Below are 27,365 nucleotides of genomic sequence, written 5' to 3'. Positions count from 1 at the left end.
TTTTGTTGTTGTTGCTGCTGAGTTATTGTTATTGCTCAGATTGTTCTAGCATTGGCCATTAAGGGACTCTTTAGGTTGGCTCCTGTGTCCACTTGACATGCCCCCATTTTTCTTTTATTCCTTTTTTTTTTTTCTGAGCACTTTTGTACTTTCAAGTGCCATAAGATGCTGCAAGCTCATTTTCTATTCTCCCTATTTTAGCCCTGGAGTCAGCCACTTTTCCAAGGAGTCCTTTTTCCTTTTATTGAAAAATGGTATTTAGAAACTAAATTCTGAGTGCTAGGTATGCTCATTGTTTCTAGGTCTTCTCAGTAGAAAGAGCAAGGAAATATGTGTATGTCTACTAGCCCCTGTGCATGTATGTGTCTGTATTTACTTCTTTGTATTTTTTTTAAATGAGATTTTTTTCTTTTTTTTCCTTAATGTAAGCACTTTATTTATTTTTGGCCACACCAACCAGGGATCTTAGTTCCCTGACCAAGGATCAAACCCACACCCACAGCAATGAAAGAGCCAAATCTTAACTACTGGATTGACCGGGAATTCCTGTATTTTTTCTTTATTTAAAATATTTTTTCCTTTTCCGTTATGTTTTTTTTTTTTTTTTACAGCATATTGAATAGAGTTCCTTGTGCTATATAGTAGGACCTTGTTGTTTATCCATCTGTGTATAATAATTTAAATCTGCTAATCCCAAACTCCTAAACAACCCCTCTCCCACTCCCCTTGTCTTTGGCAATCACAGATCTATTCCCTATATCTCTGAGTCTATTTCTGTTTCAAAGATAAGTTCATTTGTGTCGTATTTTAGATTATCCACATATAAGTGATATCATATGGCATTTGTCGTTCTCTTTCTGTCTCTATTTTTTCTGAGTGCATACTGATCCCTCTGGCTCTATTTTAGCACCACAGGGTTCATTCTAGCATTCTTCTTTGCTTATTTGTGACTTCTTTCTCCAGCAGTAGGAAACCTAGCTCTCATTATTTACAGTATATCTGTTATTTGTTCAGTTGTCTACCAGTAGTTACAGAACAGTTTTACCAACTAAAATACATTGGTTGTGTATAGTTCGTTTTGTCTTTAGAATCTAGCCAACACACTATTTTCCAGTTACTTCTAAAGTTCTTTCTTTCCTACCCCTTTAGTGTGGTTATATCATGCATTTGTAATACAGTTAGATAACTTTGTCACAGTCTGCTTTCTATCTTGAGTTCCTCCAACATCCTGGTCATTTTTTTTTTTTTTAATTTACATGCAGTAAAATTCACTCTGGAGTATATCATTGCCTTGGTTTGACAAATGCATAGAGTCTTGTTTCTGCCACCACGGTACATAGAGATCGGTTTCCTTAGTCCCAAGATTCCTCCTCCTACCTTTCTATAGTTTCATGGTCCAGCACCTTGGCCCATCTCCAGTGCCTGGCATGTGGTTACTTTTTTGATATTGATAAATATTGGAAAAGAAGGAAACTCTTGTTAGTAGTTTATTCATAACTAAAAAAGATGCATGTGGTATTTGAAAAAAGGAAATAGAGAAGGTTTGGTGCTAAGAACTTATCTTTGTGATGATAATTATTTTATGGTTCCAACCATTTACTTACCTTTGGTGTCAGAATACAGGTATCAGACTGTATGGTTTGGCACATAAAACAGTACCTCCAGATTCAGCAGTATTCCTATATGTCAGTAATATTGTTTTAGAGTTTAAAAAAACTACCAAATAGGATCATTCATTTAAAATTATTGTGGTTCTGGAGTTTGTTAACTGGTTGTTAGTTGTTCTTTGATGGAGTTTGGTTTTGCTGGTTATTTTCAGAGTAAAGCTGCTGCTAAAGCTGGATCTTCTAAATACCAGTGGGACATTATGAAATCCCTGGGCCTTTCTGATGATGAGATAGTCAAATTTTCTGAAGCAGAACATTGGCTTGAATATTTCCCACCACTGGCTGTCCAGGATCTGAAGAGAATGGGTTTGAAGGTATGCTGGCTACCTCTGTAGTTTAAGGCAATGTGAAGAACCTAGTTATATTTGTGTGACTGTACGAGATTTGGTCCACCTCTTAATTTAGAATAATATATTCCATCAGTATTCCACGAATGGCTTGGTACTGTTATTTTCTGATTAGAACCACATGGGCCTTGAGGTAAGCAATGAAGTACTTTAATGTTTGTTGTTTTGGAATATATATAGATATACTAGCAATTAGTAAAAAGGAGTACTGTTCAAGTGAAGAAACCCACAACATTGTAAATTAACTGTACTTCAATAAAATTAAAAAAAAGAGATTTCGAAGAAACCCAATGTAAGCTTAAATATTTAGGGACACAAAAAGATGTTTAAGTGTTCCTTCTTAATTTATTATAATTCCTATATGTTTAATATGTAAATATATATGTTTAAAAGCTTACATATTAAGCATAAATTAATGTGATAATTATGATATATATTTAATAGATGGAACTTGAAGTTTTTTGGTTTGCTTTTGATATTTGATATAATTCTACATTGAAAAGTTAGAAGTAGGCAAGTAAATAATTGATTCATGGGAATTCCTATTTATAGAGACTATATAAATTTCTAAAAACTTACCATTTCCTTTCTCCTCCTATAGGTAGATTGGCGCCGGTCCTTCATCACCACTGATGTTAATCCTTACTATGATTCATTTGTCAGGTGGCAGTTTCTAACATTAAGAGAAAGAAGCAGAATTAAGTTTGGGAAGCGGTGAGTTTATTGTCCTTCAGTTTAATAAAGCAAAAATCATATAATTCCTGTATTATAATTCAATGTGCCCCAGAGCCTACTTTTTTCCATTATGTTTTCTCTTTTTATAATTCCTCTTTTTGTTCTGTTGGTTTCCTTTTTGTCTGGCCGGTGTCTTAATTTCTTTGAGCTGCTTAGTGTTTGTGACAAATAGAACCAGGGAGAATAGGGGGTCTCACTAAAGATTCTCTTTTTATGGTCTCAGGAAAGATTCTCTTAAGTATTCTCGCCAAGTAGAAAAATAATTTTATTTGTGTTTTAGTTTATCCTTTTGCTCTATAAATTGTTCTGTAAAGTTCTCCCTTGATCATATGGACTCGTTAAAAGGTAGTTGCATTTCAAAAGCTTATTTATATTCTACAGTCTTCTGTTTCATACCACAAAGCCAAGATCAGTGAATATTTTTCAGTGGTATTACCTTTGATGAAGGCAAAAAGCTTTCATTGAGTAACTGTGTTGGCAACAAAATTCCGCATAAAAGCATAAAAAATGATGTAGACATTTACTCAGAAGTTTTAGTTAGAAGAAATATTGTGAGATGTTAGGAGCAACACTGACCAATCCGTTAGGATAAAACTTGTACATTGTAATGTTTGTCATTTATTTCTTGTTTTAGGTATACTATTTATTCTCCAAAAGATGGACAGCCTTGTATGGATCATGACAGACAAACTGGGGAGGTAACTATTTGTGACATAGAATAGTTGTTGTCGTAATTCTTAATATAGTCATAGAGTTTAAGAAATAAACCAGAAACCTAAAAATAGCTTTATTCCAGTATTGAGGTATAAGTCATGATACTCTGGTGGCTATTAAGAGGGAGGCAGGTAGTCATCATAGGTACCTGTATCTTCTCTAGAACCTTGTCTAGAACCTTGCTGGTAGGTTTAGCTGCATCAGCTTGTGCTGGAAAAGCACATTCTTGGATTTTTTTTTTTTTTTTTGTCACTTAGCTTGGCTTGCAGGATTCCCAGATCAGGGATTGAACCTGGGCCCTTGGCAGTGAAAATGTGGTGTCCTAACCACTACACTGCCAGAGAATTCCTAGAGAAGTAGATTCTTGAACCTCACCCCCAAATTGCTAAATCAGAAGCTCTGAGGGTGGAGCCCAGGAATCTGTCTTTTAATGTGTTCTCTGTGTGATTCATATGCCTGCTCATGTTTGAGAAGCACCACTTGGAGAGTGCACTGTTCTAAAAAGAGACCATGAGGAAAGGTAATGAGATATGTGGTTCACTCATGTACACAGATTCCATTTATACTTGCTTTGGTCACATGCCTACTTATTTTCAAAGTACTTCAAGTCATGCATGACATCAGTTCATTCTGCATTCCTGGAGGACACATTAGTGACATTGTTCCCTGTAATACTTGAATGAAGCAAGGGAAAATCATTCGTCTAAAGCCTTGGCACAGTAAATCAACAACAATGAACTTTGTAGTCCCTATGAGTGTGTCATTCTCTGTTACCACCTTTGAACGCATTCATAGGCTAGTGACTACCTTTCAAAATCAGCCTTCAATTATGATGTAACTTACATGACAGAAGTGAGAGTTGATCAAAATTTTGAAAGATTTGAGAGCCTTCAGAAGGCCAGTTTACTATGTTAAGCTTTAATATAGTCAATGATAGCAACATCTTAAGTTTCAATAGTACATCATAGTTTTTCAAAGCATTTTGTCATTATCATTATGTGTCATTATCTTACGTGTTCCTCAGGACAGTCCTGTATGAGGCACAGCACAGTTTTTTATTTTTAAAATGTTTAATTAATTAATTAATTTTATTTTTCATGAAGAAATGAAGGTTCAGAGTGATTGTGACTCCTTGTGGCAAGCCACAAGTGAGGGCCGAAGCTAGGTTTTGAATACACATCATTTGATCCCTGGTCCATCATATGTCTGTGATGACTACTCTGTAGGATTGACATTGATTTTATCTTCTAACTCCCATTTTGGCAGACACTGTTTTGGCTGATTAATCCAAGTCATTCTCCCCTTGTTTTTCCCTCTCAAGAGAGCTCTTAGCAAACCTTACTCAGTCTGGACCTCCTTGACCAGTTCTGTCTAGTGTGGGGTAGGATGGTGGTCTCTCAAGTCATTTCTTATACATTAGGCTTCCATGTGGTCAATACACCACTGACAGTCTTTTCATTGGAAGGAAGAATTATTCTAGCGATGCAAGAACCCGTCTTAGAAATTTGAATCAGATCTCTTGCATAGATTAGTAGGTTTAATCCAACTCTTTTCTCTTTCAAATTTTTATTTTGTTTAGGGTGTTGGACCTCAGGAATATACTTTAATCAAGTTGAAAGTGCTTGAGCCATACCCATCCAAATTAAGGTAGGTTTGTCAAAGAATTGTGGCTTCATCTTTTTGAAACATCAGATAGTTGTGATAAAATCCATAACATTTTCCATAAATGTGTGCTTTTTTCTTCTTAGTGGCTTGAAAGGGAAAAATATCTTCTTGGTAGCTGCTACTCTCAGACCTGAGACTATGTTTGGACAAACAAACTGTTGGGTTCGCCCCGATATGAAGTACATTGGATTTGAGACAATGAACGGTGATATATTCATCTGCACCCAAAGAGCTGCAAGAAATATGTCATACCAGGGCTTTACCAAGGACAATGGAGTGGTACCTGTCGTTAAAGAGTTAATGGGAGAGGTAAGTTGGGTAGTGGAATTAGTTTAGAGCATACACTTAGAGGAAAATGTCAGAAATGAAATTTGAGAAAAGAATGTTTAAAAAAACATTTTAGTTGAGGTATACGTACAGTCAAGCGTGTAAGTCGTAAGTGTGTATTTTGGTATATCTTCAAACGTTATGCATCACTCAAATCAAGGGATGTACAGTTGGAGCACTCCAGAAGGCACTCTCATGTCCATTTCACATCCCTTATTCTGTAGAGGTAACCACTACCGTGACTTAAGTCACCAAAGATGAGTCGCTCTTCATGAACTTTACATAGTGAAATTGTATAGTCTGTACTCTTTTATGTCTAGCTTCTTTGGCTCAATGTGATGCCTGTGAGATTCACCCATGTTGTATATGTAGTAGTAGTTTGTTCTTTTTGTTTGCTTTTTAATTGCTGTGGTATATTCATTGTGTGACCATATCAGTAAAACAGCATTTTTATTTATGTATTTATTAGAAAAAAATTTTTTTTGACCATACTGTGTGGCTTGTGGGATCTTAGTTCCCCCACCAGCGATTAAGCCACAGGCCCCTGGCGGTGGAAGCATGGAGTTCTAACCATTGCATTATCAGAGAATTCCCTAAAATAGCATTTTTGAATCTTACGTTTCTGCTCAGTAATTATCTGATTGAAAAATACAGTTCTCCTCAAGAGATTTAGTATAGCTGCAGTTGACATTATATTACTCCTTCTAAAAAATGGGTCGTTTTTGCTGTGCGTGGGCATTGTCTCGTTGCAGTGAGCAGGGGCTGCTCTCTAGTTGCGGTGCTCGGACTGCTCACTGCGGTGGCTTCTCTTGTTGCAGAGCATAGGCTCTAGACACATGGGCTTCAGTAGATGCGGCACATGGGCTTAGTTGCTCCATGGCATGTGGGATCTTCCCTGATAAGGGATTGAACCCATGTCTGCTGTATTGGCAGGTAAATTCTTAACACTGGATGACCAGGAAAGTCCCGATACTACTTTTTTAATAGGATTAACTGCATTCCTGGTGTGCAGTAGCAGCTGCTTTTTTTTTTCTGGAAAGGAAGTCTTGATCTTAACTAAATCCCCGATGGCTCAGCTGGTAAAGAATCTGCCTACAATGCAGGAGACAGGAGACTTGGGCTGGATCCTTGGGTTGGGAAGATTCTCTGAAGGAAGAGATGGCAGCTCACTCCAGTATTCTTGGCTGGAGAATCCCATGCACAGAGGAGCCTGGTGGGCCACAGTCTGTGGGGTTGCACAGAGTCGGACATGACTGTGCATGAGCACGTGTAGTATCCTTAGAGTTTATTTTACTTAGGTTTATTTTACTTTTACTTATTTACCGGTGTGTTTTATTCCCTTTGGTTAAGTGCTGATCTTTGGTATCTTAATAAATAATCTTTTAAAAGAAAAAGATGAGTAGAATACCATTTCAATTCTCCTTTTGAATTGGACTTTTATTTCTTATTTTGTAAATTTATTTTTTGACTAGATTACTAAATATTCATAAGACTCAAAATTTGAAAGACAAAAAGAAGGGATTCCCTGGTGGCCCAGTGGTTAGGACTCTGATTTCACTGCCAAGGGCACCTGTTCCATCCCTGGTTGGGGAACTGAGATTCTGCAGGCTGTGCAGCCAAAATAAAAAACAAAAGGTACACAAAATACTCCCAGTCACTCAGTTGTCTCTTCCATAAGCAGTCAGTGAAACCAGTGTCTTGTGAATCCTTCCAGAAGTATTTCATGTATATACAAGCAAATACATACATATATATTCTTTAGCCCTCTTTTTTTACACACAAACGGCAGTGTATTTCATCACATTGTTCTGTGTTTTACTTTCTTTTTTACTTAGCTATTTCTTGGTAATTATTTTGTCAGTAGATAAACATCTCCTTGTTCTCGTTCTTTCTTTTTTTTGGCTGTGCCATGTGGCTTTTAGGATCTTAGTTCCCTCACCAGGGGTTGAACCTGGGCCCTTGGCAGTGAAAGTAGAGTCCTAACCACAGGACTGCCAAGGAATTCCCTTTGATCTTATTTTTTACTGTTACACAGTATTCCATTGTTTGGCTATGCCACAGATTATTTAATGACTCTGTATAATGGATATTTGAATTGCTTCGTCTGTTATAAGCAGTCCTGCCACATCTCATTAGTTCCTGATGTTAGAGTTCTGTCTGAGAGGTTTTGGGGAATGGTATTAATGACACAATTTTTTTTTTTCTTGCTCTTACGTGCAACTTCTTTCCTTGTTAATTTGAGCATATTCTGGTATGAGGGAAATGGGTGGTATAATAGCTTTAAACTGTTAATTGATATTTAGCCTTTATCAGTATGGCTCCAAATTCTATAAGCAACTTACGTATATGGGTAAAGGAAACTATATGGAATTGAAAAGTGCATTTCTGTAGCTAAACAAACAGCTGCAAGCTGCTTATTCATATATGAGAATATGGGTCCTATATTGTTGGGGCTTCTTTTTTTTTTATTTTAAAGAGAAACTAGATACGTCTTCTTAACTGTCTTTCTAATTATTGTTTAAAATAGAAACACAGAGATATAATATTCTATCTTGTTGATGTCTCATATTTTATTAAGTGATTTTTTAAAAAAAAAACCATTTAAAGTCTTAGTTGTTTCCAGGTTTTGCTAATGTAGTTAATACAGCATTGGGAAGATTCTCAAAGAATCTTTTGAGGTAAATTCCTAGAATTGGATTGCTGGGTCCAAGCTGTGTGAACATTTTTGTGACTCTTGCTGTGGATTCCTATATTGTTTTCCTCAAGGAGTGCAAAGTTAAAAGCAATATGTTAGTGTACTAATTTCCTCACAACATTACAAGATTTGGGCTTTATAATTATTTTCAGTTATTTCCAGTCTTGTAGGTAAAAAAGAATGAGTATTGTTGATTACTAGCTTCTCGTGGCTTAAAATATAAACATAGTTTTAAAATTTAATGATTAGATTAGGTTACTTCCTCTTTATACTGATCTTTTTCTTACATAGGATATTCTTGGTGCATCACTTTCTGCACCTTTAACGTCGTACAAGGTGATCTATGTTCTCCCAATGCTCACCATCAAGGAGGATAAAGGTAAAGAGTTTATTTCTTTGTAGAAATTCTTTGGTGTACACATTCTGGTTGCTATTAGTTAATTCCACACTTTCTTTTATAAGGCACTGGTGTGGTCACAAGTGTTCCTTCCGACTCTCCTGATGATTTTGCTGCCCTCAGAGACTTGAAGAAAAAGCAAGTGAGTTTCTGTGTTTCATGTTCACATTTCCTCTTTATCATCTCATTGGTTAGGTACCACTGAACTGTTGAATTAGGCTGAAAAACTATGCAGATATCTTTTTAATGCTATCTTTAACCTGTTTCTTGATATTTATATGTTTTCCTGTGATTTGAATTTTAAATATAGTATTTCGTAGAACCTTTTTTTTTGGCTGTCTCGTGAGGCATGTGGGATCTTAGTTCCCCAACTAGGGATTGACCCTGCGCCCTCTGCTGTGGAGGCGTGATGTCTTAACTACTGGACTGCCAGGGAAGTCCCCGTAGAATCTTTTTTAAGACTTATTTTCTTAGGACAGTTTTAGGTTCATAATGAAAATAGAGAGGAAGGCACAGAGATTCCCACGTAATACCCCTTCTTCAACACCTGCATTGCCTCCCCCATTATTAGTGTCACTCACCGGAGTGGTACGTTTTTATCAAAGATGAACCTACATTGACGTCATAATTGCCCAGAGTCCATAGTTTACCTTAGGGTTCATTCTTGGTATTGTACATTCTGTGGGTTTATGCAAACATTTAATGACATGTATCCATCATTATGATATACAGAGTAGTTTCGCTGCCTTTAAAATCCTCTGTGCTCTTCTTGTTCATCTGTCTTCCCTCCCACTCCTGGCAACCACTGATCTTTTTAATTGTCACCATAATTTTACCTTTTCTGAAAGTCATGTAATAGTTGGATTCATACGGTATGTAGCTTTCTTAGATTTTCTTTCAGTTAGTAATAAGCATTTTGGTTTCTCATGTCTTTTCATAGCATGATAGCTTGTTTCTTTTTAGCACTGAATAATATTCTGTTGTCTGGATGTATGTTTATTTATTCACCTGCTGAAGAGCAACCTGATTGCTAACGAGAGAAAGTTTTGTAAAAACAAGTTTTCTGATACTTGCATTTTCATTGCAACTGAAATGTGAACTTCATTTTAAGTGATATGTGTGTGTCTGTGTGAACTTTTGCTTTTGACTGTATAGTTTCAACATTTAAGCTATTCAGTCTAACTTAAACTGTTTAGTTTTTAAAAGTCATGCATCCCTTCTTGAGAGTTTTGTCTATAAAATTAAAAAGTTGTTCTTTATGGAAAGAAAAAAAATACTTAAAAAAAAGTTTAGAGGGTATTTCTCTTAATGATAATACCAGAAAAATACTGATCATTAGTGTTAACTTCCTTTTTGTTTTTGTAGGCTTTACGAGTGAAGTATGGAATTAGAGATGACATGGTCTTGCCATTTGAACCTGTGAGTACATAGATGATTCAAAATATTAATGTCCATCTTTTCATTAGAGGAAGAAAAGAGCTAACACTTGTAACAGAATTAAATAATTGGTTCAGTTCAGTTCAGTTGGTTAGTCGTATCTGACCATTTGTGACCCCATGGACAGCAGCACGCCAGGCCTCCCTGTCCATCCCCAACTCGTAGAGAATGAAAATAAGAGAGAGTTTAAGAGTTTATTTGCTTTAATTTGATATCTGCTGGGATGGATAAGAGCAAACAAAAGACTTTAACAGTAGGCATTTTCTTAGCACCTGGCACCTGCAGTTCGAGAACAAACAAATAGTTTGCCTTTTAGTATCACCAATTCTGTAGTAACTTATTTTCTAGTGTGGCAGATTTCCAGGCTTCTAAAGATAAAATTTTGCCACGTTACTCTTGAAAGTTTATACTTTCATGTTAGTGTCTTTAGAAATGTAAATTACTAGTGAACAATTTTCATGGAGACTCCAGAAGACTTAATATAAATCAGAAATAAGACCATCCATAAATTCAGTTGTTTACATCATTTCGCTGGCTTCCCAGGTGGCGCTAGTGGTAAAGAATCTGCCTGCCAATGCAGGATACATAAGAGACTAGGGTTCAATCCTTGGGTCTGGAAGATCCCCTGGAGTAGTAAATGGCAGTCCACTCCAGTATTCTTGCCTGGAGAATCCCATGGAGAGAGAAGCCTGGCAGGCTACAGTCTGTAGGGTTGCAGAGAGTTGGACATGACTAAAATGATTTAGCACACATGCATGCATCATTTTGCCAGTTTTGAACATTATTCAGTAAATTATATGCCAGTGAGGGCTTGAGAGCTGTGGAAGCTATATGTGTAGTGAGGAAAGGAGAGTGTGGGGGTTGGTGCAGAAAATTTGGCTGGTTCCTATGGACAGTAGGAAGATAGATTCACATCTGGATGTTTTCCCTAATGTGTGGAGCTGACCTAATGATATATAAAATTTCATATGACTTCATTGGACAGTGGAGACAAAGGACTGTGCCCATAAGGCTGTTTTTATGTTCATTCAGTGTGAATAGTTTTACATTTCTCTTTTTTGCAGGTGCCAGTCATTGAAATCCCAGATTTTGGAAAGCTTTCTGCTGTAACTATATGTGATGAGTTGAAAATTCAGAGCCAGAATGACCGAGAAAAACTTGCAGAAGCAAAGGAGAAATTGTACCTAAGAGGTTTTTATGATGGTGTAAGTAATATTTTTGTTATCATTTTTGTTTGATTTACGTACTCCATGATCTTTGGTTTTCTTCTTACTGATTTAGGAAAAAATATAGAAAAATTTAATACAATTTCAGCTGTGTCCTGATTTGAGAGGGATTACTATAAGATATGAACAAAACTAGTGGAGGTGATGGAATTCCAGTTGAGCTATTTCAAAACCTAAAAGATGATCCTGTGAAAGTGCTGCACTCAATATGCCAGCAAATTTGGAAAACTTAGCAGTGGCCACAGGATTGGAAAAGGTCAGTTTTCATTCCAATCCCAAAGAAAGGCAGTGTCAAAGAATGTTCAGACTACCGCATAATTGTATTCATCTCACACACTAGCAAAGTAATGCTCAAAATTCTCCAAGCGAGGCTTCAACAGTGTGTGAACCGAGAATTTCCACACGTTCAAGCTGGATTTAGAAAAGGCAGAGGAACCAGAGATCAAATTGCCAACATTCGTTGGATCATTGAAAAAGCAAGAAAGTTCCAGAAAGACATCTATTTCTGCTTTATTGACTATGCCAAAGCCTTTGACTGTGTATCACCACAAACTGTGGAAAATTCTGAAAGAGATGGGAATACCAGACCACCTGACCTGCCTCTTGAGGAATCTGTATGCAGGTCAAAAAGCAACAGTTAGAACTAGACATGGAACAATGGACTGGTTCCAGATTGGGAAAGGAATACGTCAAGGTGGCATACTGTCACCCTGCTTATTTAACTTATATGCAGAGAACATCATGTAAAATGCTGGGCTGGATGGAACACAAGCTAGAATCAAGATTGTCGGGAGAAATATCAATAACTTCAGATATGAATATGACACCACTCTTATGGCAAAAAGTGAAGAGGCACTAAAGAGCCTCTTGATGAAAGTCAAAGAGGAGAGTGAAAAAGTTGGCTGAAAACTCAGCATTCAGAAAACTGAGATCATGGCATCAGATCCCATCATTTCATGGCAAATAGATGGGGAAACAATGGAAACAGTGACAGACTTTATTTTCTTGGGCTCCAAAATCACTGCAGATAGTGATTGCAGCCATGAAATTAAAAGACGCTTGCTCCTTGGAAGAAAAGTTATGACCGACCTAGATAGCATATTAAAAAGCAGAGACATTACTTTGCCAACAAATGTCCATCTAGTCAAAGCTATTGTTTTTCCGGTAGTCATGTATGGATGTGAGAGTTGGACCATAAAGAAAGCTGAGCGCCGAAGAATTGATGCTTTTAAAGTGTGGTGTTGGAGAATATCTTGAGAGTCCCTTGGACTGCAAGGAGATCCAACAAGTCCATCCTAAAGGAAATCAGTCCTGAATATTCATTGGAAGAACTGATGCTGAAGGTGAACTCCAGTACTTTGGCCACCTGATGCAAAGAACTGACTCATGTGAAAAGACCCTGATGCTGGGAAAGATTGAAGGCAGGAGGAGAAGGGGATGACAGAGGATGAGATGGTTTGATGGCATCACCGACTTGATGGACGTGAGTTTGAGTAAACTCTGGGAGTTGGTGATGGACAGGAAAGCCTGGCGTGCTGCAGTCCATGGGGTCTCAAAGAGTCAGACATGGCTGAGCAACTGAACTGAACTGAAGATTATAAGATTATGTTCTTCTCTTTCCAAATTTCTTTTTTTTTTAATCTGTTTTTGTCCAGTAGTATTACAGAAGTTCCATTTTTGTGCCCCTAATCTCTGAGTGAATTTCTCAAGAAGATGTTTAAGGTTAGTTCGTCGTACTGTGCAGTACACGCCAAAGGTTTATTGCATGGACAATACCCGATCCCTTTGCTCTCTTATTGAGATGAAATTTTAAATAAGCAGTTTCATTCAGTTCATTAATTTACTTGTTAATACAACTACTACATGCCATCTTAGCACAATTTTTGAACCTCTCTTTTCTTCTTAATTGTACATATGTTAATGTGGCTTACATTTCCATGGAAAGAAGGTGAAGCTAGTGAAAGTAAAAACCCAGTCAGGTTGTTAGTGACTTGAGGTTGAAATGAAGATTTTGAAGGCTGTAAATGAGAATGTTTTTTACTTTTGCTTTCTATTTCTCTGTATGACCAAATATTGTTTATATGTCTTCTTTAAAACTCAACTCATCCATGTTTTGGATGACACTAAGAGCCAACACTAATATAGCACTCACATATTCACTTACTTACATCTCAAAATGACCTTGCAAAGTAGGCACTTATTCCCATTTAACAGATAAGGAAATTGAGGTACTAAGACACTAAGTAATTTACCCTGTATCAGCCAGATAGCTAGGTCAAAGCAGAGCTGGAACTCAAACTAGGCAACTTGGCTCTAAGATTTGTGCTGTTAACCCCTGTGCTATGATGATCAATAATCTATAATTTCATAATGATGAATTAAATAGATGCGGAGCATTTTGGCACATTAGAGGATTGAAGGTGAAAATAGAAAACATGTCTTTCCACTTAAGGTAGAAAGTATTGGGAATTCCCTGGTGATCCTGTGTTTAGTACTCTGCCTTCTCATTGCTGAAGGCCCAAGTTTGATCCCTGGATTGGGAACTAAAATCCTATAAGCTGTGAGGTATGGCCAAAAATAAAAAACCCAAAACCTCAAAAGGATAAAACCTTATAAATTCCTGTTGAAAGAGTCAATAGGAATTAGATAGATAGAGGTCAGTATCAGCCAGAAGGGGATGGTATCTTAGCTCTGTGACAGCAATGGGCAAGGCAATACTTTGCCCAAGAATTAAATCTCCCCATTACATAAAAGGCAGAGTTGAGAAACCATAGGCCTTCCTCTCAGAGCCAAGTTTATCACATGGCCAGGCAAAGGAGAATGCTTGCTGGCAACAGATGGAGTTGAAAAGAGAAGCCTAACTGGGGCTGAGCTGCATTGGCTCAGTTCCTTCCCCCAAAGCCTTTAGGAATGATGGGAATTAGGGCAAAGGAATTCTCTCCACATGGAAACCTAAGAAGTGGGAAGGAAGTGAACTTTTCTTTGTAATCATGTTCATAATACATATTCTAGTTACACTAAAAGAAAAACAAGTGTGTTATAAGTATTAGTTGTCCAAGCTGTGCCAAAATAAAGATGTATGGTTGTAAATGTGATAAATTTCACACTAAAAATATCCTGGTTGTTTGTGGAGGTAAATTTAGGTAGGAGAAAGTTTAAGGGGGAACCCAAAGCAAATTTTAATTGTATGTGTTTTTACACTTCTTATCCTTTAAGGTAATGTTGGTGGATGGATTTAAAGGACAGAAGGTCCAAGACGTAAAGAAGACTATTGGAAACAAGATGATTGACACTGTATGTAATAGACTATCCCCTGAAGGCTGTTTTAGAAGTGCTTTTGGTTCATAGACTTTACAATGTTAATTAGCAATTTTCTGTAGTAGAACCTGGAGCTGTATTAAAGATATAATTTTATTTACATATAAAATTGAAGACCTGTTTAATAATAGCAATTCATTTAACCTGAACATCCCACCTGTAATGTTGATGAAGGTAATGTTCTAAAGTTGGCATGTGTAGATTACATACAGTGAACTTTAATGATGCTTTCTGGCAGTGACCGTTTGCAGTAGAGGTAGTTAACAATTCTTTCTGTAGTGTTTTACTTTTTGCTTTCATCCTTTTCCCCCCTCTTCATTTTTGTTGTAATTTTTTGTTGTTGTTGAGTTACTTAGCTGCTGAACTTTTGAAACTGAATTTTTGTTTTTGATAGTTACGTATACCTGTAATACAGAGAGACTGTGGTCTGTAAGACTTGTTAAAAAAAGGCAGCAGTTTCCTCTCCATTCATCCACATCCTCTTAAATTTCTCTTCCTTGGACAGGCTTACTTTCATCTGTTTTGTTATTTATTTTAGTATCTCCACCTCGCTTACAGATCTCTAAACTCTTATAGTGTAATTTAAAATTTTTTCAGTTTTAGGCATTAGCTATTGATTTCCTGCTATGAAAGATCAAGATTTAACTCTTCTCCAACCTGTGTCTTCCCCTCTAACCTCACATTTGTATATACTTCTTCACCCCACATCTTCCTAGTATAGGTATATTATAACTTAGGTTAGAGAGGTAGTCAGTGTATTGAGACATGGCTGATCCATAAATAGTGTACAGTGAGAACTTCTCTTCCTTAGCTTTTGGTTTTCCTTGGAGTTAATAACTGTCTTTTTTTTCTTTCTCTACTTTTTTTACTTCTAAATATAATTATAGACACTTCATCCCCAAACTCTGTCCAACTGTTTATTTTTCTTTTCTATACTTTGAAACATATCAGTGTGCTATTGTTTACATCTTACAGAAAGTTCTCCCAGAGCCTTCCAGCCTGTTGCAGTCATCCAGACTGGTTGCTTACTGTAGGCATGCACAAATGTCATCTGGGATGTTCCTCCACTGTTACTTAGGATTTCCTTAGTTTTTCTTGATTTGGATCTCCTTGATCCCATGGCTGCTTCTTTCTTATTTACTTTCTTGTTTTGTTGAAGCTCTGCGTCTAGAAATGTTCCTGGAAAAGGGTACCTGGAAGGTAAATTTTGTGACTTTTTATATCTGAAATATCTTTATTCTGTCCTCATACTTGAATGCTTAGATGTAGGATTCTGGGTTGGAAATAACTTTCCCTTAAAAATTTGAAGGCCATTACCCATAGTGTTCTGGTTCAGTGATGCTGTTAAGAAGTCCAAAACCGTTCTGGTATGGCGTGATCTATGTCTCCCCTCCCCACCCAAGCTTATAGAATCCTCTCTTTTGAAATTTCATGATGATTTATTTGGTGTAGATTAGTTTTCATTCATTCTTCTGGGTGTAGGATCGGCTCCTTCAGTCTGGAAACTTACGTTCTTCAATTCTGGGAAGATTTACTTTTTGTTTGTTTTATCCCTTCTTATTCTTTATTTTTGTTTTTGGAATTCTTACTATTCAGATATTGGCTCTATTAGACTCTGGAAGTTCTTTTGCTTTTCTCTCTGGGGGAGTCCCTCAACTTTTTCTTGCTATGAGTTTTTGTGCGTTTGTTTACTGTGTGTTTTTTATATCAGCTCCATGTGTGCTTGTGCACGTGTGTATAAATATTCCTAAAAAAATCACTAAATTTTTTTCTTTGTGTAGAAAATTTCAAACATAAAAAAGTGGAGTAGTGTAATGAATTCCTGTATACCTCTTACTCAGCGTAAGCATTTACCAACTCATAGCCAGTTTAAGAACTTATTCTTGTTATCTGATCTTTTGCGATAGGATGCTGCAATTCTTATTTCATGAATATGAATTTTTAATTTCTTATTAGTCTGAGGAAAACTATTGATAATTTAAGAGTGCATACAAAAAGATGATTGGAACCTTTTTGGATATAGGTAGGACTTGTCACTGGGAGAGATCTGGAAGTTCCATTTGGACCAGAGGAAAGCCCTGATGTTAGCTTTGTTGTTAATTAGGGCTTTGTGGTTTGTTAGATTCCCCTCAGAAGATTCTTCAGTTTCTGCCTTAAAGGGTCTAAGCTAAGTGAGTATTCTGGGAGTTAACATGAAGGAAGATTGCTAGAGTGGGTATCAGCACCCATGTGCTGACTTTCTCTTAATCCCCCTCTTTTCACTCTGAAACCCGTTCCCTCAACTTTGTCCTCTGGTTGGGAGACTCTGTGTTGTCCTGTCTGGAGTATAAACCCTCATTGCTCTGCAGGCACAGGGAGAGGCAGCTGCCTGTCTGCATAGTGTGGGATTAGGGTATCTGGTTCTAACTTCTTTAAAAGACTTCAGTTAGTCTTCCTCTTTCCAGCCTCATGTTACCTCCTTTTCCAGAGCTGTCTTGTGCCACAAATCTCAAGTCTTTTGGAGGTTCTGTAATGCAAGTGAAGTGAAGTGAAAGTTGTTCAGTCGTGTCCGACTCTTTACAACCCTAGGGACTATACAGTCCGTGGAACTCTCCAGGCCAGAATACAGGAGTGGGTAGCCTTTCCCTTCTCCGGGGGTTCTTCCCCACCCAGGGATTGAACCCAGGTCTCCTGCATTGCAGGCAGATTCTTTACCAACTGAGCTACAAGAATTCAGCTCTCTCGTCTGTGGGCTTAGGATTCAGCTAGCTTCCTTTGGTCCACTAATACGATTGTCAGTCATTCTGCTTTTTAGTTTCCAAAATTTGATGCTATTTCTTCTCCCATTTTGTCTTTGTAACTTCATACCAATAAAAAAAAAAACCTCTTTGTTGTCATTTTGTTCAAATTTTGAGAAGGAGCAGAGTTAATTGAATGTCTGTTTTTAATTTACCATTGTTAAACCAAAGCCCTACCTGTTTCAGTATGAAGAACTTGCGTTAAGTACACAGAGCAGTGAATCATTTTATGAATAACAATGCTGAATTATTTTAAAAAATTATCCTAATAAGCTTGGGATTGTAACACCCTAAGAGATATTTGTTTTAATATTAAAAAAAATAAAATTTATGGTCAGTTTTCTAGTGGGAATTTTTCATGATACTATAAATCTTTAGTAATGTTATTTTCCATATCTAGTTTTCATGCATGTGTTTTTTTAAAGGCAGTTGTTCCATGCATTTAGTTTCCAATTTTTATGTTTTTCTTATAACAAAAATAGAAGGCTGCCATAGCCTTCAAACCATAGCAGTAGAAGCTGTTAAACATCTTTTACTCTGCAAAGGAATAAGCTGTACCTAGGGAAGGTGATCCACCTGATTGATAAAGATGCAGGCCTTTTCAGAAACAAGTGATATACAGAAAGAAAGGCAAGTAACTTCTACTCTGGGAAGAGGGAAGATATAGTGAAAACTTGCAATGTAGTTATTGGTGGTAGAGCATTTTTTTTTTAAGTTACTTCTTTTCTTATCCTTGAGAAATAGAGATTGCTTTGCCATGGTATCTGACATATTTTTATTTACTTTCATCTAGGGAGATGCATATATTTACATGGAACCAGAGAAACAAGTTATGTCCAGGTCTTCAGATGAATGTGTTGTGGCCCTGTGTGACCAGTGGTTAGTTTCTTTTATAGATGGCAAGCAGAAATTTTCTCCCGTCATTTTGCTTATCCTTGACTTTTTTTTTTTAATCAATTTGTCCACTCCCAGGTACTTGGATTATGGAGAAGAGAACTGGAAAAAACAGACATCCCAATGCTTGAAGAACCTGGAAACGTAAGATGGGAGAAGGTGCTGGGGAAGGGGAAGTGTTAGTGGCTCAGTCATGTCCAGCTCTGTGAGTCTGTGGACTGTAGCCCCCTAGGCTCCTCCGTCCATGGAATTCTCCAGGCAAGAATACTAGAGTGGGTTGCCATTCCCTTCTCCAAGGGGAAGGGGAAGGAGATGAGAAACGGGGAAGACAATGAAGCCGAAGAGGAGAGACACTTTATATTCTGCTCTGTCCAGGTACTGTGAGGAGACTAGGAGGAATTTCGAAGCAACCTTAGATTGGCTGCAGGAGCATGCTTGCTCGAGAACTTACGGCTTAGGTAAGCAAATTTCAGGTTTCCGTGTGAATGACTTTGCCAGTTACACAGCAGGTTAACCCTTCACCATTTTCCCTTCTCTTCCATTGTTTTTCTGAGCTGGAAGTGAGAGGATTTTGGTTAGAGGGTGAGAGAAACTAGTATCTGGTCCTCACTCCTATTCACCTGATGGCAGAAGTATCTAACCCATATAGTTTTATGGTGCAGTTATTTTAAATAGAAAATTTCTAGTGCTTCACCTTTTAAAAAAATTTATCAGTTTATATTATTCAAGTAAATTTAGGAACCTACAAAAGTAGCTTTGTCAGTGCTAGAGACCTGCTTTTGAAAATGTGAATTCTGGGGATGAAGTGTCTCTTAGATTCATCTTGCACGAATTTTCTTCCTTTTACTTACAGGTACTCGTTTGCCATGGGATGAGCAGTGGCTGATTGAATCGCTCTCTGACTCCACTATTTACATGGCATTTTACACAGTTGCACACCTGCTGCAGGGAGGTGACTTGCATGGACAAGCAGAGTCTCCGTTGGGCATCAGGTTGGTAAATGGATAGGGGAAGAAAGGTGATTTGTTAGCATGAGATATAATCTTTTGATTTATGTATTGAAATGCTTTTTTTTAAAAAAATTAATTTATTTTTGGATGCATTCGATCTTAGATGAGGCAATATCTTTGTTGTGGCATTCCAGATCTTTAGATGCAGTGCAAGGACTTTTCAGTGCTCAAGGTTTCTCTCTAATTGTGGTGTGCAGGCTTCAGAGCGCATGGGTTCTATAGTTGCAGAATGTGGGCTTATTTGCCCCTTGACAAGTGGGATCTTAATTCCCCAACCAGGGATTGAATCCATGTCCCCTGCATTGGAAGGCAGATTCTTAACCCCTGGACCACCAGAGAAGTCCCTGAAAATACTTTCTAATAATTTGTTTTTATAAGAATTCATTTAGTGGAATTTTGTCATGATGGTTTTGCTTTTGAATTGAGAAAAAGTAATAAATAACCCCTCTGTTATTCACTCTTTATTCTTATGGGAGTCTCTTGTTCTCATTTGTTACTGTAAAACATTAAGAAAGCGATTTCTGGGACTTCACTGGTGGTCCAGTAGTTAAGAATCCACCTTGTAATGCACGGGGTGTGGGTTCAATCCCTAGTCGGGGAACTAAGATGCCACATGCTGAGGAGCAACTAAGGCCGAGTTGTGCAACTACTGAGCCTGTGCCACAACTGAAGAGTCTGTGCTGAAATGAAAGACCTGGCGTGGTGCGGTGACAATCCCCTATGCACGGCTAAGACTCAACACAGCCAAACAAATGAATAAATAGAATAAATACTTAAAAAAACCTGATTTCTACTTCATGGTTGGATTAGAATGCTGGTTTTTTTCAACGAAACTATATATATATATGTTCTGTTGTTGTTTATCCGTTACTTTTATTTTAATACAGACCACAGCAAATGACCAAGGAAGTTTGGGATTATATTTTCTTCAAGGAAGCTCCATTTCCTAAGACTCAGATCCCAAAGGAAAAATTAGATCAGTTAAAGCAGGAATTTGAGTTCTGGTATCCTGTGGATCTTCGAGCCTCTGGCAAGGATCTTATTCCAAATCATCTTTCATATTTCCTTTATAATCATGTGGCTATGTGGCCAGAAGAATGGTGAGTGCTAAAAAAGCTGTGAACTACATGTATTGATTATTGACAAGGGTTCCTTGTGGCTTTAAATATACTGATGTTATTGTAGAGGGTAAGGTTAGATTTGCCAATACATTCTTTTTCTTACATTAAATGTACTGAAGGAGAAAGCACACCTTCTCCTATTATATCCAGAAATTCTCATACCTGCTTTGGGCTGCCAAAGCATTTCACATTTCAGATACTTTGATGGTCAATCAGTAATATGCTTGACCTATTACATGACTCATTTGACCTGTTAAGATGCTGAAATAACAGGCAATTTCAAACAGAGCCTAGGTCATTAGAATGGGAAGGAAACATCCCTTTAGAGCTGAGAGCCCCAAGTTTCCAGTATTAAGTCATGATGTTCTGAATAAAATCTGGATCAGAGATGCATTTTTAATACCATGTGCTCAACAGTATTCTTTCTGTCATCTTCCCTTTTGACCCAGACATGCCCCTGTGTCTTTCTCTCCTGTCTTCAAGTAGCTGGAGAAACAAACCCCTCCCACTGTTCAAATTTTATTTTGCAGAACCAAAGCAGTCTCATAGAACTTCTTGTATTTAGGGTGAGATTGCATTTAGAATGAGATTACATTTTCTTTCTCAAGAATAAAAGATTTTGAAGAAGAGGAATAAAATAAATCTGATGTGGTTGTTGTCATTCAGTTAGTTTTCTCTATTGGTTTAAATGTGTTTTTGGAGAAATCAGGTGTCTTAGAAGTACTTGTTAGTAACATGGTTGAATATTTATCCCATTGCATCAAGTTTTGGACATATATGAGGGTGTTAAAATTATAGATAAGTGGTAGCTTCAGGTGCTTATGCTACCACTGGTAAAATCACTTTTAGTAACTCATGTAATTTTCACTGCAACTTTTCGTGGAAGATGATCTGTCCCTGGTGGCACAGTGGGAAAGAATCTACCTGCAATGCAGGAGATGTGGGTTCAGTCCCTGGGTCGGGAAGATCCCCTGGAGAAGAAAATAGCAACCCACTTCAGTATTCCTGCCTGGGAAATCCCATGGACAGAGGACCCTGACGGGCTGTAGTCCATGGGGTTGCAAAAGAGTCAAACACAGCTTAGCGACTAAACAACAAAGATCTTTTTATATCTATATATATAGCCTGGCCTGTATTTTTAAGATAGTTCATAGTATTTCATCGTATGCCTGCACCATAATTTATAAACCAGTCCTTTTACTAATGGATACTTGTTTTCATTTGTTTCCTGTTATAAATAGGACTCAATAAATATCCCTGCACATTTGCCTTAAGAAACGTTATGACTCTTAGCATTTACCTCAAGTTTTTAAGGCTAAACCATAATCTTTAAATTTTATTTTCTATCTTTACACATTTACCTGTCAAGTGATAAATGGCCTGTAGCTGTGAGAGCCAATGGACATCTCCTCCTCAACTCTGAGAAGGTAACGCTCATTACCTCTTGAAACGTTAGAATTCTGCAGAAATGTTTTTCAGATTTAGGATGTTGTACTTTCTTAAATTAAGAATATGAAAATCAGACAGTTAAAAATCTTGCATTAAAAATTTTTAGTACTACCAATGTAAATTAAAGATTTATATTTAAAATTGAGTGAGTGGAGTAGATAGTATTAATTGAGAGGAGGGATGGGGAAAACTTTGCTATATAATAATTGTCTTAGAGTTAGAGTGGCAAAGAGTGACAAATTGTTACCAGAGAAGAGACACAGAGAAATGGACAGGAAATATAAAGATTCCAGCTTTGTGACCCTGCATCTTTCTCATTAAGTTGAGAAAATAATTTGGTGGTTTTTGCTTTTTATTGTGACTAGCCACTAAATTAGAATAATAGAATTTCGGAGCCTGTAGGATTCTTAAGTGTTATTTAATGCTTCTGTCTAGACAGTATCTCTCTCCCTATACTACTGCAACTTCCCCTATTGCTGCTAATGATACTACAATTATACTAGTAGTATCACAGTAGTATAATCATAGTACATATATTAATATAAATGATTTTTTTAATGCTTCATAATATCTGATTATTCAGTATCCTCAACAGGAGTTATGCCAACCTCTTGACAAGCGCTTTTTTGCACCTATAATGCCTTTGTGCACATGAGAAAGGTCCTGCTACCGCTAAGTCACTTCAGTCGTGTCCGACTCTGTGTGACCCCATAGATGGCAGCCCACCAGGCTGCCCCGTCCCTGGGATTCTCTAGGCAAGAACACTGGAGTGGGTTGCCATTTCCTTCTCCAATGCATGAAAGTGAAAAGTGAAAGTGAAGTCGCTCAGTCATGTCAGACCCTCAGCGACCCCATGGACTGCAGCCCTCCAGGCTCCTCCGTCCATGGGATTTTCCAGGCAAGAGTACTGGAGTGGGGTGCCATTGCCTTCTCCGGAGAAAGGGGCACGCTTCCTCAACTAAACAAAAAAAAATTTAATTGCAATGTTACTTATTTCTCATTAATAACAATCCTAACAAGTTGGACTTGTTCCAACCATTGAATCTTGCTATATCTGATGGAATATTAATGATCAAAGAATATTCATTGCTATATAATAATGAAAATAGTTATAGATTTAAACAAATAGCAGATGATATGAATTGCAAAATGAGATTTATTTTTTAACCAGTGCCCTAATGGGGAATAAAAAAGTTCATTTAAGATAACTTGTACATTAGGCTGAAAAATAGCTACTTTATAGATTTTGTTAAATCAGCAAGGACTTTTGATTGTTGAACTCATTTTTTCTTCGTAGGTCAAGGTGGAACTATATATATATATTTATATATATATGTGTGTGCATGTGTGTATATGAGAGTACAGGTATAAATCCTGCTATTAATATAACATGATGTTTCCTTTGGTCTCCACATTGTTGTGTTATGTATACACTGTATGTCCCTGGTAGAGGGCTTTCTGGTGGCTCGGACAGTAAAGAATCTGTTTGCAATTCAGGACATCCTGGATTCAGTCCCTGGATCAGGAAGATCTCCTGGAGAAGGGAATGGCTACCCACTCCACTATTCTTGCCTGGAGAATTCCATGGACAGAGGAGCCATAGGGTTGCAAAGAGTCGGACATGACTGAGTGACTTACACTTTCACTTAACTTTCATACTCATTTTATTACAAGATTTATTGCTCTGTAGTAGAAACTTGATAGAATGGCCGCTTCTCTTTGGTGTTAGCAAAGTTACCAAGCATAGAAATTTTTTAAACAATAAAGATTGCTGGGCTGTGCACAGTGCCTACTTACTTGTGCTGCCCTCAGGCAGAGCACAACTTGAGTAAGCAACTATTGTGACCTAATGACAAGAAGTTTCCTAAATTTGTTTCCTAAAGTTTCCTAATTTTGACCTAATGAGCTTGTCCATTCTTTTCTGAATGACTCTAATTGTTATAAAGCTCTTATAACCAGCTGCAGTGTTCCATAGTTATAGTGTAATCATTCCACGTCTAAACCAATTCCCAAGCAACAGTATCAGTTAATGGAAAGAGCCATGGACTGAGTGTCACACAGGAGATGCTGTCCTAGCTTTGTCACTGACTAGATTAGTTACTCGGAGAAGGCAATAGCACCCCACTCTAGTACTCTTGCCTGGAGAATCCCAGGGACGGGGGAGCCTGATAGGCTGCCGTCATGGGGTCGCACAGAGTCGGACACGACTGAAGCGACTTAGCAGCAGCAGCAGCAGATTACTTACTCAGGCAAGTCATTGTGTTGACTGGATTTCAGTTTTCTCCTCTGTAAAATAAGTGTAAAGTGTCTTTTCCTTTGCATGTTTCTAATCCTTTTTATCTTTATCTAGTTGTAGCCTGCTCATTTAATTTGATGTGGCTGATCTGGTTTACTTTATTTATATGTACTCTTACTAAAGCCTTATCATTGGCTTTCTTTTTCAGATGTCAAAATCCACAGGCAACTTCCTCACTTTGTCCCAAGCTGTTGATAAATATTCAGCTGATGGTGAGTATATGTTTTTTTTATTGCTGTTGCTTAGTGTCCCCAGTTCTCAGACTGCAGAAGGCAATTAGCATTCTTGTTTCAGTTTCATTGCTTTTCTCTTTAGCTTTTACCAATACTTTAAAATATTCATGTTTTCTTTGTGTACAAGCAACATAATTTTTAAAATATAAGAATTGTTAATATGATCTGTTTAGAAACAAATTTAAGCTAAGATTATTAGAGTCTTCTTTCAAGGGAAACTCACTGTTAGTGCTACCTGATTTGTTCCTAATTTCATGCTGGGGTAAGTTGCTTCAGTCATGTCCGACTCTTGGCGACCCGATGGATTGTAACCACCAGGCTCCTCTGTCAGTGGAGTTCTCTAGGCAAGAATACTGGAGTGGATTGCCATGCCCTCCGCGAGGGGATCTTCCCAACTCAGGGATTGAGCTCACATCTTTTATGTCTCCTGCATTGGCAGGTGGGCTCTTTACCAGTAGTGCCACCTGGAAACTCTATTTCATGCTATTTCTAAAATTAAATAGTTAGTTTGTAGAGACGTTAAGCATATAGGAAGCTTTTTCAAAGTATTTCCTCCATATTTGATATAGATGAGTTGAACCTAGAAGCCTTCATTTTTTTGAAAAATACGTTTCCCCTGACTTCATTACTATTTCATTTAATCATTACTTTGTCAAGAGAAAAAATGCACTATCTAAGCTGAAGGAGCCAGTCCTTCCTTATGTAACCTAGCCTTTGGTCATCATGGCACTTCTTTTTGTTGATCAAGACTACCACAGTTTGAGACTGTACTGAAAGGGATGGGGAAAAACTAACCTAAATTACTTAGAAAAACAGTATTATGACAACATAGCAAGATGAAAAGGACTGTACACAATATTGTAGTTTTTTTTTTCTTTTAAAGAAGTGTATATTAGCAGTTCTGAAACTTTTATATGTTTACTGGGATTGAACAAATATTGTGGGTGAGAGCTCAGTATCAGAAGCTATAAATAAGTTAAGAGGAAATGCTCAAATGAACTCCCTGGTGTTGGATTGGAATTCGCAGTATCAGCATAAACTCATGGGTTTTATTTTTTATACAGACAGACATAAAAATAAACATAGGGACTTCCCTGGTAGTCCAGTGGCTAAGACTTTCTGCTCCCAGTGGAGGGGACTCCAGTTCAATCCCTGGTCAGGGAATTGAATCTTACATGCTGCAATGGAAATTGAAGTTCCCGCATGCTGAAACTAAGACCCAGTGCAGCCAAATAACATAAATATTTTAAAAATAAATAAAAATAAATATAGATTTATGTGTGGGTTAGTCATGCATTTATTTCCTAGTTTTGCTGAGAGAGCCTGTGGATACTGAAACACTAGTTAATGGTAAAACACCTGTCATTCAGATCTTGGTTTCTAAATACCATTCTCTAGTAAAAGGAACTAGGGTTCCTAGGAGCAGGGATTGATTTGAGTCTGGAGTAGAGAAAATACAAAATGGGCATGGAATATTTTATGATGCCAGAAAATGAGAAAATGTTTCAGAAAGGATGGGGACAATTTGAAAGGGCACAGGAGCCAGCTTGAAGGGGCTCCCAATTGCCCAAGCAAGAACTTTTTGAGAGATAAATAACGTAGTATTGAATTATAACTCCTTGCATAAATTAAATATTCATGAACTCATAGGGATATATAGTAATAATTGAATAAGTAAGTGGGGGAGTGGGGACTGTTCTTCTTTTCAGAAGAATTCCAAGTAATAAATGTGGAAGAATTGAATGAAATATAAAATCATCATTAGAGAAACATCATAGTAATATTGTCAAAGACAAGATCCATCAGTTCAGTTCAGTCGCGTCCGACTCTTTGCGACCTCATGGACTGCAGCACGCCAGGCTTCCTTGTCCATCACCAACTCCCGGAGCCTATTCAGACTCATGTCCATCTAGTTGGTGAAGCCATCCAACCATCTCATCCCCTGTCATCGCCTTCTCCTCCCGTCATCAATCTTTCCCAGTATCAGGGTCTTTTCAAATGAGTCAGTTCTTCGCATCAGGTGGCCAAAGTAAGAGTTTCAGCTTCAGCATCAGTCCTTCCAGTGAATATTCAGGACTGATTTCCTTTAGGATGGACTGGTTTGATCTCCTTGCTGTCCAAGGGACTCTCAAGAGTCTTCTCCAACACCACAGTTCAAAAGCATCAATTCTTCGGCTCTCAGCTTTCTTTACAGTCCAACTCTCACATCCATACATGACTACTAGAAAAACCATAGCTTTGACTAGATGGACCTTTGTTAGCAAAGTAATGTCTCTGCTTTTTAATATGCTGTCTGCTGCTGCTGCTGCTGCTAAGTCACTTCAGTTGTGTCTGACTCTGCAACCCCATAGACAGGAGCCCACCAAGCTCCTCTGTCCCTGGGATTCTCCAGGTAAGAACACTGGAGTGGGTTGCCATTTCCTTCTCCAATGCATGAAAATGAAAAGTGAAAGTGAAGTTGCTCAGTTGTGTCCAACTCTTCACGACCCCATGGATTGCAGCCTACCAGGCTCCTCCGTCCGTGGGATTTTCCAGGCAAGGGTACTGGAGTGGGTTGCCAATGCCTTCTCCAGTATGCTGTCTAGGTTGGTCCTAACTTTTCTTCCAAGGAGCATCCTTTAATTTCATGGCTGCAGTCACCATCTGCAGTGATTTTGGAGCCCACAGAAATAGTCTGTCACTGTTTCCATTGTTTTCCCATCTATTTGCCATGAAGTGATAGGACCATGATCTTCGTTTTCTGAATGTTGAGTTTTAAGCCAACTTTTTCACTCTCCTCTTTCACTTTCATCAAGAGGCTCTTTAGTTCTTCTTCGCTTTCTGCCATAAGGGTGATGTCATCTACATATCTGAGGTTACAACAAGATCCATCAGTGGTTGCCAAAATCAATGGATGAAAGTTTAAAAAAAAAAAAAACCAACAGGTTATTTGCATATTCTCAGAGTATCTATCCCAAGATACTTCTTTATCACAAAGGGAAAAATAGTAACTTTATAGTGGAGAGACTTGGCAGACACTACCTGACCACATGAGGTGGGTTTGCAATAGCAATAGTA

The 27,365-nt window shown here is 37.7% G+C and overlaps 1 protein-coding gene across 2 annotated transcripts in view; it reads left to right on the top strand.

The window, feature by feature from the left end:
* Positions 1–27,365, top strand: part of LARS1 (leucyl-tRNA synthetase 1) — a 70,573-nt gene that overhangs the window by 20,866 nt on the left and 22,342 nt on the right. For both annotated transcript variants that reach the window (XM_061423860.1, XM_061423861.1), the window contains exons 6-22: positions 1,820–1,981; positions 2,616–2,728; positions 3,384–3,447; positions 5,043–5,110; positions 5,212–5,437; positions 8,442–8,529; positions 8,613–8,689; positions 9,913–9,966; positions 11,049–11,189; positions 14,427–14,504; positions 18,099–18,184; positions 18,278–18,343; positions 18,575–18,657; positions 19,053–19,191; positions 20,097–20,309; positions 21,700–21,757; positions 24,224–24,287. In XM_061423860.1, coding sequence (XP_061279844.1) covers positions 1,820–1,981; positions 2,616–2,728; positions 3,384–3,447; positions 5,043–5,110; positions 5,212–5,437; positions 8,442–8,529; positions 8,613–8,689; positions 9,913–9,966; positions 11,049–11,189; positions 14,427–14,504; positions 18,099–18,184; positions 18,278–18,343; positions 18,575–18,657; positions 19,053–19,191; positions 20,097–20,309; positions 21,700–21,757; positions 24,224–24,287 — 1,780 coding nt within the window. The remainder of the gene's footprint in view (positions 1–1,819; positions 1,982–2,615; positions 2,729–3,383; positions 3,448–5,042; positions 5,111–5,211; positions 5,438–8,441; positions 8,530–8,612; positions 8,690–9,912; positions 9,967–11,048; positions 11,190–14,426; positions 14,505–18,098; positions 18,185–18,277; positions 18,344–18,574; positions 18,658–19,052; positions 19,192–20,096; positions 20,310–21,699; positions 21,758–24,223; positions 24,288–27,365) is intronic.

The sequence above is a fragment of the Bos javanicus genome, chromosome 7 (genome assembly GCF_032452875.1).
Source record: "Bos javanicus breed banteng chromosome 7, ARS-OSU_banteng_1.0, whole genome shotgun sequence".
Taxonomy (NCBI): Eukaryota; Metazoa; Chordata; class Mammalia; order Artiodactyla; family Bovidae; genus Bos; species Bos javanicus.
Note: the sequence above shows the minus strand (reverse complement) of the source record. Positions and strands in the feature narration are given on the sequence as shown.